Source organism: Acipenser ruthenus, chromosome 24, assembly GCF_902713425.1.
Source record: "Acipenser ruthenus chromosome 24, fAciRut3.2 maternal haplotype, whole genome shotgun sequence".
NCBI classification, from domain to species: Eukaryota; Metazoa; Chordata; class Actinopteri; order Acipenseriformes; family Acipenseridae; genus Acipenser; species Acipenser ruthenus.
The window spans coordinates 5,099,145-5,116,945 of NC_081212.1; the positions used below are offsets into that span (position 1 = coordinate 5,099,145).

Below are 17,801 nucleotides of genomic sequence, written 5' to 3' on the forward strand. Positions count from 1 at the left end.
TTCAAGGGGGGAAAAAAAAAATCTGGATATTAATCTCATGAAGACTCATGGTATTAACCTGTTAACGTTAAACTCAATAAAACTCCCTTCTGTCTCGTTTTCAATGTTCATTATTAGAATACTGGCAGCACAGAGGTTCCATCAGTTTCCTAAGTAATAATAGCAATATATAAACTGTATGGTGCAGATTATTTAAATGGAAAAATACCAGTATTGTGATTAAGACAGAAATGCCCCACAAATGTATTTGTGTTTTCTGTATTAGTGTTGTGAATAACAAACAGGATAAGACACAGGTTTAATACATTTCATTAATATATGTATTTTTAAATCAAACACAATTAAATAGATTATAGATTAAATACATGAATACATAGGCATCAGAAAACATAGTGATGGTACATAGTACCAAAAAACCATACACACAGTCTTTTTCTGTTATTGTTGATACTGCTCAAGGTGTCTCAAAAGAATCAGACATTCACAGAGTACAATTTTCCATTAAACAGTCATCGTTGAGATTATTTTGCAGAATGTTTTTTTTTTAATTTGTCTTTTTATTAACTGTGATCGTCAGGAAAGAAACTTAACATTTACATATGCGTAGAAAGTATTTCACAAGGATCGACAATAAAAGTACTGCAATATAAGGAGTGAAGTCTACAGTTTTTTTTGTTCTGTTCCTTATTTTAAGCTGCTTTAGCACTTGAATTCAATGGGAGAGGAGTTGGGAGGGGAGGGGTCTACAACTGGTCAATGTGTGACTTGCAAATGGGCAGTAGGATCTTAAACAGAGGGCCAAGGGTGACAGACAGTCCATTTGCACTAAGAACAGCTAACTTATGTTTCCAGTTATTATACAGTACATTGCAAGCTACTTTCAGAACACAAAAAATGGAGAGTTTTCATACTGTTAACAAAATATTTGCATGTGCGGATAGAACTGTACTTGCAAGAAGCTGTTATAGCTGGACTGACCACCTGGTTCATAATTTCTTTTTTTTTTTTTTTTAACACTACCCTAAACTCCATGAAGTCCTTCTATTTATTTATTTTTTTCTCTCAAGTGGACTAACTTGACAGTTCTTCAAGACACTGGTATGCCGAGTAGATATGAATTTTTTTGAAGTCTTTCAGTTCACATTACCAACTGCAGCTGCAGGCAGCCCCTTTCTAAATCAGCGTTTACATTGCACTGTGATGCAGCTGTGTTGTCTTCATATGTTTTAAAAAAGCCTTCATTGTGTTAGACTGGAGTACAGTTAAAATTCACACATACACACAGTGACGCTGAAGGTCCTGGAATGCTTTGTTATCTTCATACAAATGAAGGGAGTAACATTCTACAAATAAAGTGTGCAGTTCATCATCACGGGTTGGTGGGCCAAAATCCTCCATAGGAAACAGGGCACCTCTTCGGCAAGAAGAAAAAAGGGAATCTTTTGGTTCATCCAAAGGTCACAGCTGGAAATAATCAAGCAAACAAGTGAAACTATTGTCTCTGAACTTGATTTTCAGCGGCTGGACAAAAATATTACAAACACCTGTCATAACAGTGTCAATCGGGGTGCAGGGTCACCACTGGTGTTTGAATTGTTCTGGAATATTAGTGACTATTGGTGGGGGTGGAAGTCTGCAGATTCATTGCTTTTTGAGTTCTCGTGCAGCATTGTTATTTTGTGCAGTGTTGGATACGGATCAGATCTACTGTCTTTCCCATTGTAACTAAAACTGGCTTGCAATAAAGATGATGCATATTCTACATAGTACAGAATGCAGGTCATGGGTGTCACTTTGAACAACTTATAATGTAAATACTTTACTGCAAGTGAGTACCTTCGTGGACTTGTCACAAGGAGGTTCATATTGCGCCTGGCGCATAACCTCATTTACAATCATCTTGGCTATTTTCCAGGCCATCTCTTCCTGAGCCTAGAATAAACAAAAACAAAAATAAGTAGTATGTAGGTAGCTTCTGAAGACATTTTTGAACAACACTACCATGTTTTTTAAATGAATACATCTGCATTACATTTGCTTTTAGAATGACGAATTCCAGTTAAATAGTGATCTATGTCATGTTGTTGTTTAGTTTTGGTATAAATGTATACCCCGTCCTCTTTCATGATCTCCTGATCATAGCCTCCTCTTAATGACATACCTCATCTGTGGTTCCTTGCACCCATTTCTTCATGGCTTGGGAAAACATTGAGCCTGCACAAAGCACAACATGTTATTACTACCTTACTGCATGCAGCCCACTGGCAATCCCCCAAAGTGGTCAACATGATCAAATATAGAATCTGAGGGGGGTGGCAGTGGAGTCGTGGGTTTTAACAGTCTTGTAATAATTCTCATTTGTATTTACACTTACAGTTTAGACAATCGGTCCATCTACTCCTCCTGCAGAAAAATAACTTCTCTTGATTTTAAAAGGACTACCTCTTGCTGAGTTACAGGTTATCATTAGGCGAACTGACACGCATTACATAATGTGTGGTGTACAGTACTGAGGCATTTTTTTTCCCCCACAGGTTGCTGCTCAGAGGTTGAGGGTTCAAATCAAAACTACAAACTGAATTACCATATATTTAATTAACGGACACTTTCAGAACTTGCCACACACAAGGTATATTGCCAGCCATTGAATCAACACAGATCTTTATCAGCATTATAAGGCCTAATCTATAATGTGTAGGTGGATCAAAGACTGCACTGAAATCTTAATGTCCCAGTCTAAGTTCTTGCTCATAAATTAAGTGAGCTCCAAGGGGAACTTAATTTCCACTTGTGGACACTAAAACACTGTGTATTCTCTGTATCGACACTTATAAAACGAATAACGGTAGCGCATTCCAGAAACGCACCTTTAGATTTCTTAACGTCAGGCTCGGGCTCAGCCTCTCTAACAAACTGTCCAAGTTCATTCACTTTCCCAAACGTCATTCTCCTGCAGAACAAAGAGATGCATTACCAGGATGTTTAGACCACAGGACTCCCTTCTGAGTGCCAATCAAACATGCATGAACACAGCTACTCTCTGTTCACGTCACATTCGAGCGGAGAAAATCTCAGCGCAGCATTCCACTGTCCCAGCTCATGACCCAAAACAATTAGGAAGGACAGCTGTGACAGCACTGAAATTAGTTTTAAAATTGAAGCTACAGTAAAAGTGAAGTCAGGCTTAAATAATGAAAGTAAAACCCATACCATGCAAAGTAGCATATACTTAATAAGATAATTACATTAACCGCTTACCCTGCATATGGACGCTGATATAGAGACTCTGGGTCCAAACTTGCTATGTCCACAGTTATTGCTTCATCAAAGTTTTTTAGGATTTTAATTGTAGCCTTTTTGTTACCTTGCTATAAAAAAATGAGAGACAGTTTTGTATTTTTTTTTTTTTTTACTGTGTCAACTGCGGAATCTTGAAATAAGAAGAGTCTAATCAGCTTATGGGTGATTATGACAGGCGAAACCATCTTGTAATAGTGCAAAAAACATATTTCTTAAAGAATGCCTCTCTAGTGTGTACTGTTGTTAAACTAACAATGCAGTATTTAGAAAGTAAAAGCTTAACAGGTAATACCACTCCTCGGCTTGTCATTCTTCAGGTAATCCATCTCTAAAAAAATAAAATGATATTGTACAAATGGAATTGGACCCAATGGGTCAATAGCAATGGACTTTAGTCTTCAGTTCAGTAAGTTGGGTGCAAGCTAGTAACTGGGGATGGTACATTTGGAGATATTCATGGCCACAGAATGGTTAATTCAGAAACATACAGGAAAAGGCAACATGAGCCATGCAGTCCACATGGAGTTATCTGGAAGAGATACCTGAGCTGGTCCATCCAAGCTCCCAGTACTGGATTCACTGTCCTGGGGGCTGCCTGATCCATGGCCTAGTAACGCAGCATTCCCAGCAAAAAACTCATCCCCTCGAACAGAGTTAATCAGGTCATTCAAATATTTATAATACAGATTACTGGACAGGAAGACAGGCATATAGACCTGCAGGGAGAGAAGATAAACAGATCTAGCAGATAGAAAATCATTAACCCCCCCATATTCCCAGATGCTTATGTAAAAATGTACTTGGAAATGATTCACAAAAGGAAATGACGGCTCTTTCTTGTCTTATCCTGTGTCTGAAAAGGGTTTTAAACTCTTACTTTTTCCATGGTAGTCCATGCTTGGCGTAATGGAGTTGTGAAACAGTCTGGGAGTGGTCCCCCTTCCCTGCAAATATTGGATTCAATTTCTAATCTGACTGTATCGTCAAACCCCAGTGGTTTTGTTGCTTGGAGAGAGAAATACCTGCGAGACAAATGGAATTAAAAGAGGTTACCCCCACTACTAGAAAAGTAACAAAGTCTGGTTCCAATATTTATCAACACAAAGTAACTATTCAGGAAGATAACCCTTAAATACTTCTTCAGTTCCAAAACTCATTACATTATAAGGACATTTTCACCAAGATGTTTGAAACTGATTGTGAATAAAGTTATCTTTTTTTTATATAATCGCTAAAGTGGTCTACAGCTATCAAAATGAGACCATTTAATTATTATAATTTTTTAACAATTTAGATATTTTATTTAACATCAGGTAATCAAAGAAACTACACATTGATATCACAAAAAATCTACCAGAAGCCATAATAGCAGTACAGTATTTCATGTTAGATTTTGAAATGTTATATTTTTCAAAGTATATGGAAAACTACAGAAGTATGCAATTCAATATGTTAACGTAACACTATTCAGCAGGTTTCATTCGACTTTATGAAGCACAATTGGTTAACTCTATAGGGTGATGCAAAACTTGGGGACATAGCTGTAGAATGTTGACACTGGAATCAATGAAAGGGTCACTCACTGGTCATAAAGAATCATGGCATCATTCTGAGCTTCCTGCCCATCATACTGGCCCTTCTTGTCAGCAAGCTGATCCTGGAAGTTGTCTGCAGCTAACCAGAACTGAAGGACATTTACAACGTCTTCCTTTTCCATGAACTGTGTTGCAAAAAAAAAAAAAAATGTAGAAGACTAACCAGGCAATCTCGCTGCTGTATTTCCAAGTTTAATTGTTAACCATGCATAACCCAGTTGCATTTTTAGCATTCTGTCTGCAATACAGGATAGACCTCCACTTTCCACAGGGCAAAATTAGAGCGAAGGTGGCATCAACAGTAATAGTTTGGTTTTCACCCGATATTGTGTTTAGTATCTCCAATACAAAAATAATTTGCTCCAGTTTTACTCCGCCTCTCCGGTTTGAAATCAGATAACTGTAAGCATTAACATTTTTTTGTAATAACAATCCATACACCATGCTCTTACCTCAGAGAAGTAGAAGAGAGCCGACTCACAGAAAAGAATATCCGCCAAGTACACAGTTCCACTGGTCAACACTTCAATCTGGTACTTGCAGAAATGGTGACTCCTTAAATATTCAGTAAAGTGCCTGTACAGGGAGGATACATGGAGGTTCTGCAGCAGAGCTATAATACTATTTCATTTCATAGTGAATGTGAAGACAGATACTGAAGCCATTCATTCCTTCAAGACAATCGTAAGATCGATTTAAAGCAGGGTGACAGAGTATGGGTAATGAACCCTTTGCTGTTGACCATGCAGCATCTAACGTAAGGGAGTCCATTGCTCTTCCACCCCCATATGAGGATTTCCTACATAAACTGAAAACGGGGAAAGGGGAACAATTCAAAAGGATACCCCATGGCAATTGAGAAAAACTTTTACCCAAGAATGAAATAGGTCTAACATATCTCAAAAGCAATATAAGTGTTCTGGAGTGTTTTAATTAAGGTTTTACTCACAGGGACTAAATGGTCTATTTTTCAATAAGGTCCCAAGACAAGTGGTGTGAAGCAGAACATAAATAAAATAAGTACAGACACAGCAAGTGGTTTATCCACACAGGGTCAAGTGAAATACTGTTATGTTTGAGTTTGATCTTCCTATTTGCTAATACTTTTGTATTCATTTCAAATTGACCATTGTCTAGCAAAGGAGTATGTTTACCACTAAACATACACTTAAAAGCAACTTGTGTTACTGTCAATGATGTTATCTGGGAAATAGGTTACTGTTGTGATTATAATGAGAAGTGTTTGAGCCCTCATAAAACAAACGATCCGGGTCCAGACACTGGCCAGCCTGAGAAACGAAACAATTGCGGCAGCCCATGTAATGATATAAACAGAAGTGTGATAACATCTTTGAAGTGACCAAAAAAAAAAAAAAAAAAAAAAAAAACTCACTCTTGTTCCATTATGTCGAAGACGACGGATTGTGCTTTAACAAAGCAGTTTGGGTCCACCTGACCATCTTCTCCACAGATTTTAGCTGTTAAAATATATAAAAGACATGACTAGAAATAAGGAGACAAGAAAAAAAGAAATCATTGGCTCTTATATACCCGTGACCTGCTCTAAAACATCAACACAAAGTCACTTAGATGTACAAGCTCTTCAGATAATAATGCGCTATACTTTGACTGAAAGATCAGTTCCAGGTTGTGCCTGCTATGCAGAATCACACTAGTGCATCTTCAACCCTCCTAAGAAAAGCCAGCGCGGAAGACGGTGGGAGCTCTTTGTCTGTTGTAAGTATGTACACTCATTATCAGGCAGATATACAGAAAATACTCTCAAACAAGGGACACACTTCAGTCCGAAGGAGATCACTACAGCGTACAGTCTCACACAAGTCTGCCTTTTGATTACACAACTCCTTGCAAATACCTGTTGGGTTACAGCAATCAATAGCCTCTTACCTACTATGTCATTCCTCATAGCCTCCGTGATTGGAATAGGCCTAGCAGCATCTGGAGAGATGTATTTGGTAAACATATTCACTGCATCTCGCTCTATACCTAGAGGATGAAAGAAAATCAATATGTTTTGTGAATGATTATTATTTTTTTGAGGACAGGGGACTAGTACTGTTCACTGTAGATATGGCTAGCCAAATAAATCAAGACACTTAATAAAGAACTACTTCTACTGCTAACTGGATTTGTATGCAGGATTTATTACACTCTTTGACTTGTCTAAGCTAAATGGATGGTTGCTGCATGCAGTTGCACTGCAAATGACCTTGTAAAAGCAGGGTTAATGTAAGTATTTGCTGCTTCAACATGTGGCCTTGCTGCCTAAGTAAGATATTTGTTGTACTAAAAGAGCTCATCTTTCCATCAGATTACAATTGGGGTCTAAGTTTTTGTAATGTCTGATGCGATTAGGTAGCAATGAATATATATTTTTTGCATTTGATTTCGGCTTCATTATTTATTTGGCGTCTTAAAGCGTCCGACGATGAGCTCTCATGTAGGAGGTGGGCTGTCTCCTTTAAAGGTCCTTGAAATCGAATGGAACGTACTTTTCATTAGTTTTCCTGACAGATCTTTGATTGTCCTGGGGGACTGGAGTCCACTAGGTACCACAGCCTTGGAAGAACCTTCTTTTGTGGGAGTCCCGGCCTTTGAATCCCCATGGAGTGCATACGATTCCTTATTATCCGAGTTTAAAGAATAGTTTGGGGAGCTCCTGCCTGAATGAGTGTCGAGAGGGCTGGCCTGTCTGTGCGTTCTTGCGGGGCTGAATGCCTCTTCTGCTTCTGAAGGCTGCAGCTGCCCGAGTGCTAAATCTTCAGAGGGCTCTTTGTTTTCATGCTGCTTCCTTGAGGGGGAAGCAGGCTCTGCTAAGGAGCTGTGCATGACAGTGTTCAGGCTGTGAGCTCGGATTCGGGACCAGCTGGTGGAACGGAAACTCTCCGCTTCCAACCAGAACTTGACCAAGTGTTCCGCCCTGCGCAACTCCGTGAACTGGATGAAGTACGGGAGGGCCATGCTGTCCCGCAGAATCTGATCCACCGTCTTTGAAAGCTGAGACTTGGTCTCCTGCGTTTGGTAGTTCAGACATGACCGGCCTGCAACACACAATTGATGCAGAGATAAACAACACACAGTGTCATCCTCGCCTACTGCCTGCTTTCTTAAATGGTACATTTTGGGAAAATGAATATATAAAACGTGGAAGGCATCTGAGTATGTATAAACCATAACTAAACTATGTAAGCTCTGAAAAACATCTGGTACAGTACTTACAAAATAGGTCATAGCGAGGAAGCGTTTTTGTAGACAATTTTAATTGTTTCCATGCCTAACTACCAACAGAAACATCAGGCAAGCTGCCACATTCACAGCCTGGGTGCCAGTGTGCTTTTTGAACCATATGCCAATGCACATCTCAAGACCCTACTCCCCAAGCTCACATGTCTGAGGTTCACTCTTCCATGGTTGTTTAGACTTGCATTTGTTTATTTCTGTAAGCTCTCCCAGCACACCACCTGTTGTACAATGGTGCCCATTCCTGTACTGCTAATATGACCAATTGTTACAACCCTGTCTCTCACGCCTGAGTAGAATGTCTTTCCTGTTCCTGACAGGAGATCAAAATTTCTGTAAAAAAAACAAACATTTGTTTATTTATTTATTGGGTGGACCACGCACAAAGATGTATTCCCAAATGGTGAGTTATGTTAAGGTTAATAGTTTTAGATGAGGAAGTTAAGGATAACGCTGAGCGGTTGGAAGTTAACTGTGCACCATTGACAAAATGCAGTTTCCTAGTTTTTGAAGAATTGGTCATTTAGAACAAGAATTTAAGTCTTACCCAAGTCTCCAAAATGAACTGCCTCCATATGACAGGGCTGTTTCTTGAGTATGGCGGTCCGCCCCCTGGCAAAGGAGTCCATGTTGGCAGAAATAGCATTGATTGCCACATGGCTGGGGCCTGCTGCTTCCTGTATGGCATGGTTACGGGTGCCCAGTGATGGTGACTGGACAGACACTGGAGCTGTTAAACAAACAAACAGAAAGAAACACATTCCAAATCATCACACTGTACCGTCATACTCCCAACAGAGGTAAGCATATTCTACAACAGAATCATGCTTATGAATCAGTACAAATAATTTACAAAATAATGTTCTGTATGGATAGGCAAGACTGTGTTATTTTTATGCTTAACAGCACTTCCTGAGTGAGATAATAAGCATCAGTTTGCAGGTTGAGCACAGCTTTGCAGTTCTCATGCCCAGACTGACATGACATGTTAAGTTATACATAATCTTCAGAGTAAATGGATAAACAGCAGCTAGGGTGCTGAGGGGTGCAGATTCTGTGTTTGGGAATGGTAGATGCCTAATTTGTGGGATTTAATCTTTTTCAGGGATGACTCCACACCACAGGCTTGTGTAGAAAACAAAATGCAGAAGGCGAGCAGTTCTCTAAAACTACACTGTCTATGGGAAAGAGAAGAAGGAAAAACAACACAGCTCTGCACCTCGCATCAAGTATGTTTTTTACACAGAAAAGCACAGAAGAGCGTTTCCGTTTCAGTGTGATCGTAGACAAGAATTATAAAAGTGAAAGATAACCCTGTAATCTACATCCTGCACCTAGCACGGTTATACAAGTAACAGCCCATCAGGTTAAAAAAAGTAAGGATTTCTCTTATAAATACATTTAAAATTACCATTACATAAATGAGTAAATCTGCTTTATCAGCAGGAGCTTAATATGACTGACCTGAGCCAGGCTATTTCAAAGTCAACCAAAAAACTAAACCCTCTTAAGTGGTCCTTATCTCTCTACACACGTTGTGTAGCTGTGCAACACTGGTTAATAGTTTCAGAATATTCAGAGCAAATAGCGCTGAGGAGCTACTCTTGCACCTTCACTTCCTAAATAACGTGACGGATAGTTTAGGGAGTGTGACAGGGTAGCGTCACGGCCCAGACTGGTTACCAGGCAGGAATTACAACAGGAGACAGAAAGCGGCATTTTAAAAGCAGTGTTGTGCACCTTATTAAACAAATAACACAAAAACAGACAAACAGGGCACGAGGGCCAAAATAAAACATTTAACAAAAGGCTAAATCAGTAGGCTGGACATTCGCCTTCACTACCCTAAACAAACTGGTTCAAACTCACAGCACAAACACACCCCAAACTCCTCCAACAAACAAAGGGCTTTGCTTATACATGTGGCCGCTCCCCAGTTAGCATCAATTACCTAATTGGGGGAATGGCCACCCCTGTGATTGCTGGCAGGGACAGATTTAAACCCATCCCTGCCAGCCTTACATTCCCACACATAGACTATTTACAGCAGCAGGGTTCTGCTCTGCCACAGGGAGAGTCTAGGCTAATGCAAGGGCTCTGGCCTCTTTACAGGCAGGTATGTCAGTTTCCTTTCAGTGCCACAGCTGAGCCATGTAGCTTGTGATTTTCATACAACCTTAAAAAAAAAACAGCTCCATGACCTTTTGTGTTTAAATAAACAGTATTTGAATACAATTGAATAGGGGAGTTCTTTTAGTTTGTTAATATACAAAAACTTTTCTGTTGAGGAGTGCCCGTTCACTTTGCAGAGAACTGCATATAAAAGTCAATGCAAGTTCAAAGAGCGAGCTGAAGTCTAGTGCTTCCAGTTTAGCAAGAAAGCTCTCAAAATGACTGCAATGGGTTTGGTTACGCAATAGAAGTAAGACATCAGTCATACATACTATATACAGACAGGTCAGATTTGTTTTTATGTAGTTTTGTTTGAACTCATTCACATACAAAAAAAACTTAAACCATTTATGTACAGTAAGCAAAGCAGACTTTACATCTTGCTTTATAAGTTTTCTTGTGTTGCTTAAGAAATAAATATAATTAATTTGATAATCACCATTATAATTTAACTGAACATCCATAACACTAAAATAAATGAAATTGTTATTTTGCAAACATACAATAGAATTTCATCCCCCACAGACTGCAGTACTTTATTAAATCTGCCTTCTGTTTTCTTCTGATACGAAACACTTGTTAAACTTGGCAATCACTCAGAACAGAAAACAATTATGAAAATAAATGGAATTACAGTTTAAGCTAAGCATCCCACCATTCCTCCTTCCAGCAATTTAAGTGAGTCCTTCTTCACTGAAGTAAAAGCTTTAAAACAGGTGTGTGTGGGAGGTGCAGCAGCTTGTAATAACAAGGGTAACGTCTTCCACACTCCTTTAAACAACAACATATTGGGCCTTGGTTAGACACATAAGAACATGCAACTGTGCTGTATATCAGGTCTGTGAGCCCTACTCACACGCTTATGAAAATAATGTTTTGTTTAGTCTGTTATTCATAAAACTGTCATAAGGTGTTGTTAAAAAAAAAAAAAAAAAAAAGCAACAACATTCTACAACAGTTTCATGTCGAGTGTAAAAATGATTTTCATAAAAGAAAAGAAAAAAAGCTTTGAAGAATAGCCTGGGCCTTTCATTCTGTTGTCTAGTAAATGCGGCACGTACCGCATCTGACTATAAACAATTTCCACCTTTAATTGGTAGCAGTTCAAATGAACAGTTCAGGAGCCCTTCATTCCTACACTAACAAGCAAATAATTAGCTTAAAGGCTTTGGTCAGCTTGTCAATTTTTTTTTGCATCTACACACGCACAGACGTTTGGCCCCTGGAGCAGAATCACAATGAAAACACACACCCATCCCTTTTGAAGAGCATGTGACTGCAAACTTGTCATAAGACGTTTGGCTCTAAACCCTACACAGCCTTTAAAAGCAGATGGAGTTCAGCAGTTTATTATTTGCATCTGCCATTGTGACATTCTAAACCAAATTTATTACACATACTATTTATATTCCCAAGAAGAGATTTAAACAGGGATGCTTTCAAATGTGTTTCAAAAGTATCATGTATGCAGTGGGAATAAATGAGTCATTGTGAAAATGGTACAATGGGTAATTCTAACTGTTACTCAGTGACTGGCGAATGCACCATCACACCACTGCAAGCCGTGAGGCACAGCAATGCTACATTGACACATTAACAGGGATGTAAATCGAGCTTCCATTGTCTAGCAGTTTGGTCAATTCCAAGTTAACCAATGCAGATTGGAAGCTCAAGTGTGACGGATGAAGCTTGTAGTAAAGGCTTAAACAGTAATGGGAGTCGTATTCACATTTTATTTAAATAACTACCAGAGGTGAGGAGATTGAGAGAAAGGGAGACACCGTGGTGCCGGTTCTTACCTTTGCTGATTCTTACATCTGACGGCTTCTCTTGTTCCTTGCCTTTTGCTGCAAAATGAGAATGCAAATATGAAAACTGTTTAACAACCAGAGATCATTTAATAGGGCAGAGATAACACTGGAAAGACTGCTGCACAAAATAATGGGACAGGGAGGGAGTGTCAGTCTCCAGCCACAACATGTCACCTGAGACTGCAGTATCGCTATTTGAACTAACTCGTTATGAATTACAATGGGAGCAGTACGTATTTTGTTACCTATTTTAAGTTACTATAGATAAATATGCAGGAGAAAAAAATACTTTTTAGTTCCTGTTTTTTTCTTTTGAAAATTGCCAGTGCTTATTAGAATCTTACATGAATATTCATGTTTTAATTTGCTTAGAAGGGAAAGATTTGCAAGTTCATCATCATATTTTCCCAATTTGAATAAAGCAAAGGCATTGGTCAAGCAGTACAATAATGTCATATGAGCTCAATTCAATGAGGCAGTTGGGTTGTGAATAACCAATGCCCATTCTGTATTCAAAACATTGTTAATGAAACTAGATCCAAAACAAGAATGGATTGCATGACCTGTGTACCCTCAACATATTCAAAGCAAAAGGACTTGCAAAACTATCCAATCAAATACCAAGACTGCGCAATATAATTCATGTGAAACATGTCAGCATTTCAGAACCCAGTTAAGTAAAGCTTCGTATTTAGCCTGAGCTGTGACTATCAGATAGAAAGCAACAGGAATGCGCCTAGTTAAGACACGCCCAAGACTTGCTGTTCAGCTTTAGTTCTTTTGTAATGTCCGCTTTACTGGACACATTTATCATGAGACTTTACAGTTTGTAATTCTGTTCATTACACAGTGCCCGCTGGTGTGCAGCACCTGTAGAACCATTGCCCAACAGCTACAATCTGCAAATATTGTAATCTAATAACACTAGACCACAAATAAAACAAAACTTGTGTGACAAACTACTGATCTTCCTCCCCCTCCGGTATCACCTCTGTTGTTTTATGCACTTTGACATTAGCTCTGATCCTTATTTTAGGAGCACCTCCAACCACGTATCAAAAATCTAATCTACTGCACCAGACAAATCAAGGAATCAATATACACAACTGCAATATACTGTACACAATATACTTTAAGTCCTTATTTAGCCTGGATCATTTGCTTTTGGGTTAGAAGCAAAGGAATTCTGAGTCAACAGCCTACCTGTTGGTTTAGCAGACACAAATTAGCACCAATATCGGACTACCTTACCTAAAGCAACTAGATGAGTTGTAATGGGCGTCTGTGAAACCAGCCATACTCTTTTTCAAAACACTGCCACATGATTACAAAGGAGACTGGACCACAGTTGCTTCTACAGTAACAAAATGCAGGGGGGCTTCGTTGCTGTGCACAGAGAAATTTAAACTGATGGTAATCCTACAGATTAGTGGCTTTCCTTGCAATACATTTTGTAGAAGACCTGTAGACTAGTTTACAACAGTTTTAACATTATCCGCAGTTGTTTTTAACATTTTAAAACTCAGGGTGCTTCAGAATTCTGCTTGCTCCTGGCATGCTCCAATTTACTCCGCAGGTTCACGCATGTACCTGACCGGGTCATATTGAGAACTAATGGCAAAATAATACTTTACAGACAAAAATCATATTAATATGTTGGTTTTCATATTAAAGTTTAAAAAGCTGTATTTAGATTTCCCCCCTGTTCATATCAATTGAATATTGCAGATAAACTATTCACTGCTTTGCAAGTACTGAAATAGCAGGACCAGGTCGATTGGGCTCAGAAAGACAGAGAGAAACTGTTGTCATTAGGAAGGAAGCTTGTGTCCCAACAGATTAACGTTGGTGAATGTAAACCAACAATTGGGACTGCTTTCTAAAACGTGTAAGTATACTGCAGTGAACAGGAAAATGCATCAGTGTAAAATTGAACATTGTGGGACAGTGCTGCTGAAGCTTAGTCTGTGGCTGAACTTGGGTTTGAATGAATCAAGGATCTCAGGGCCCTAGAAGCACTGTGTTATACAACCAGCTCCAATCTCCAGACTTCACTGCATTTCAGCAAAGCAATGTTTTAAACAACAGCTCCGGGACGGATGGAAGTTAATCTTTTTAATGCTTTATTTAAAAATATACATATATATATATATAAATTGCAGTAGCGCTAATGTGTTAAACTTGCACTCACAAAATATACATCGCGTCTGGAAAATCTGCAGGTATTTTACTGCAATTTGCAGCAGCGGGTACGGTCCTTAATCATTTTATCAAACCAGTGGCATGTATGCCTACTTCAATACCCCTTGGCTTGAGAAATCATCGTTTCCTAGGCATGAAGCCTGTGCAATAAGACAGGCACCATTTGATCTTAGATTTTGTTTTTTAAACAGCAGTTCAAGGCCTTTCATTTCACACAGAGCTGTCAAACCTCCCCGCTGCATTATCTCTCCCGCTATCCTCTGACACTGTTCTTACCTTTCCTCCTAAAAAATGACATGGTGCTCTTCACATTCGCAATGTACCCTCAGCTCTGTGCCTGCATCCCGGGCTTTGCGGAGTCCCCTCATTCATAAATTCGGTTTTTGCAAAGCTTAACTTTATTATTCGAGGTGCACTGAGCTGTCAAAGCCGGGACTTCCTCCTTCCCACTCCTACAGAAAGAGCAGCCATATTGTCAATATACCGTTCACTTCCGGACTTCTGCGGCATCATGGGTAAAGCTCGAAGCCGAAGCTCTTTCTTGTGAATTTATATATAGGGCACAATTAATGGCGACAACTTCGGAAACTTGGATTTAAGATGTCCTTCAAAAGCTTTTGGTGGCATATTTGTTCGCCCCATAAAAAGCAGATTATGTTGTTATGCAAATGAAATCCCTGACACTATAATATTTAAAAGCTGCATCTCCCTGTTGTCAGTGTAAATCACAGTGGACCAGGCAGCTGAAATCTCGGTTGGCAGGTGCTTACCTGCCACTTTACCGGCAGGTGCATTCCCAGCCCACAGTTGAGCTATAAAACTAATAATATTGAGTATTGTATATATTAAGTGAATTACAACCAAATATAATATTGCTCAAATCAAGCATTGATGTTTCATTCTAAGATAATATGCACGGCCCACACTGGGTCCATTTACCTTTTCCCATATGTGTACTATTCATTTACTGTGCTGTAACATTATTAAATGCTTTACCATACATTTACTGTGGTTTACTACACTTCACTCGGCTTTATTTATGGTAAACCATAGAACACTTTTATGAGGGGTGTAGCCATTTGACTTGTACTGCTTTCACTGGCTCAGATTAATATTATTTGTTCTAGAATAAATTAATCCCAGATTTACCGCGTGTATGTAAAATAAAGAAATAAAGAAAGAAATTTGTGCTTACTCTGTGCAACCAACTACAGTACAGTACGTTGGCTACATACCCTGATCGAGGCTGCGATTATAAACCTCACTGACCAGCATGGGGCACTGTGTGGTAAAGTAAGAGAATAAAACGGGGTCGACAGTGAAAAGATGATGATGTTGTGTGCATTGCGTCTACCTATACACTCCAGTTTTTCTTAACGTGATTTAAAAAAAAAAAAAAAAAAAATCTGCTAGTTAAAGCTCTGATTTGGGCATGATGTCATTATGGACCCGACATTGAGTAAGCGCGTTGAGAAAGTACCATGTTGGGATTTCATGTGGTGGTGTTTGCATGGCTAATGCATTGTATTTCATTGTAATAGAAGGTTAGATGTAAGTCTAAAAGTAATGTTAACCTATAAAAGTATAACCAGTGAAAGCAATGTGTCTGTGTGTGATTGAGTCTGATTAGAAGAAAATGACCGAGCATGTGGGTCAGCTGGACAGTCTTCGGTTTCTCCAGTCCTAGAGACTTAAATAAATACTATCCTGGCACTCTGTCAATTATTAGGACCATTATTTGTTTTGTTTTAATCAATTGCTTTAAATTTTACATTTAAATGTCCCATATTATGAAGCACTGTTACAATCGCAAAAAGATACATACACAATCCATTAGAGTGACCGAAATGTAAGAATTAAATAAGAAATAGTATTTGGGGTCTTTAGTTTTATATATTTTTCTTCTTATTCGTCTTGCTATTCTATTAAACTATATTATTGAACGTTTATTGTGGCATAAATAATATAAGACGTCTTGAGGATACAATTTATAAATAAACATGTTGTTGTTGTTGTTGTTGTTGTTGTTTTTGTGCGTGTTATGACAGTTGTATGGATCTGGCTTGCTATTTTTAAGCACCGGCTACTAAGCTGTACAAGTTTCCTGTATCCCCTAAAGACTTTGGTCCCGATTTTTGTTTGTTTACTTCACGAAAAGCAAAACACATTTATTCCCTGCCGAGTGTGCAGTGCACCTTTAAAAGAATGAAGCCATTCTGAAGGGACACGCCCACCCCGAATGTTTCCAAGGCGCTGGGAGACACCTGTCTGCAACTAGCGACAGAAAACAAGCTGCAGTGAGGCGGGCAACGTGTTTGAGTGCAGGCGTGTATACAGCACGGTTTGACTACCCGGCTGAGTTATACAGGAGCTAACGTTCTTCATCCTGCTAAACCCTGGATAGGAAGTACAGCACATCCTGGCTGCAGTTGTTGGTTCGGTTCTGTTTGCAAAGGGTCTTGTAGGAGAAACGTGTGCTTCCCCAAATCCATTCGCAATTTTAAACAGGACATTTATTATCGCGTGGAAGTGGCAGATGTCACCTCGCTCTTTATTGCAGAACTTTATACTTTTTCAACCGGACCTTCGTCTATATCTCAGTGAAACGTATAAGGGATTCATCAAAAGATCGTTGCATGGTGGATGATTAATCAACAACAGAAACACTTAAATACCCATTTTTAATTGTGAAGCTGTGATTTGTGTATTGATTGTACTGTGGATTCTGATGTAACCGTTGTGGGATATTTCTCGGGTGTTTCAACTCCAGATGCACTCGCTGTTGGATCGAAAGAAGAAATCAGCCGCCGGAGTGGGGCTGGATATGTCCCCGAGCTCCTTGTCCCAAGCCCCGAGGATGTTCAGCTGTGTGGGTTGCTTCTGGGTCCTCTTATCCTCGGCTTTGGTTGCGATTTGCAGTTTCAGTTTTATCTCGCCGGCGTGGATTGTCAAAGATCACCTTAAAAACAAAGACTCGGTGAGCTTTGGGTTACTTTGGCATTGCTCTGAGTCGATGGATAACATGTACAGCTGCTATACTTTTGGAGGTCTGGGAAAATTTGCCGATATTCCTTCCAGTTCATGGCAGGTAAATATGAATGCGTCATAAAAGTTGATACAGGGTTGGATCCTAGACACGCCGTACAAGTGTTCGTGTGATGTGTGTGTCATGATGCCGATACCAAGTTAAATGAGCTTATGTGTTTAGCCAAGTGCTTCACAAATACAAGTACCCGTTGAGAGTGTCCCGTATACAATTATAAAATGTGTTTTTTATAGTTTGTAAACCGGTGTCTAAAATATCAACACAGCAGTACATTGTTTCTCGTAGCTAATGTTTTTCTGAGCTTAATCTAGTTTATAGATGACATAACCTCCTAATTATTTTGTAACAAGCAGCTAAAAAACGAGCAAAACAAACTGGACGGTAAAAAGAGTCCGCTAAAGTAACGCGCGCGCA

General features: G+C 39.2%; 2 protein-coding genes across 2 annotated transcripts in view; one reads left to right on the forward strand and one right to left on the reverse strand.

Moving 5' to 3' along the window:
• Positions 1-536: 536 nt before the first annotated feature.
• Positions 537-14,850, reverse strand: LOC117429026 (A-kinase anchor protein 10, mitochondrial-like). Its single transcript, XM_034048139.3, has 15 exons — positions 14,618-14,850; positions 12,128-12,175; positions 8,704-8,886; positions 7,409-7,957; positions 6,804-6,902; positions 6,289-6,373; positions 5,348-5,471; positions 4,884-5,020; positions 4,178-4,322; positions 3,843-4,016; positions 3,259-3,368; positions 2,868-2,950; positions 2,162-2,214; positions 1,837-1,932; positions 537-1,464 (listed from the first exon to the last, which is right to left on the reverse strand). Exons 1-15 carry the CDS (start codon positions 14,637-14,639, stop codon positions 1,459-1,461), a joined length of 1,914 nt encoding a protein of 637 aa, XP_033904030.3. The 5' UTR covers positions 14,640-14,850; the 3' UTR covers positions 537-1,458.
• Positions 14,851-16,588: 1,738 nt separating this feature from the next.
• Positions 16,589-17,801, forward strand: part of LOC117429248 (LHFPL tetraspan subfamily member 7 protein-like) — a 69,753-nt gene continuing 68,540 nt past the window's right edge. Inside the window, exon 1 of the mRNA XM_034048550.3 lies at positions 16,589-17,429. Within this exon, the coding sequence (XP_033904441.2) occupies positions 17,112-17,429 (318 nt within the window). The 5' untranslated portion in view covers positions 16,589-17,111. The remainder of the gene's footprint in view (positions 17,430-17,801) is intronic.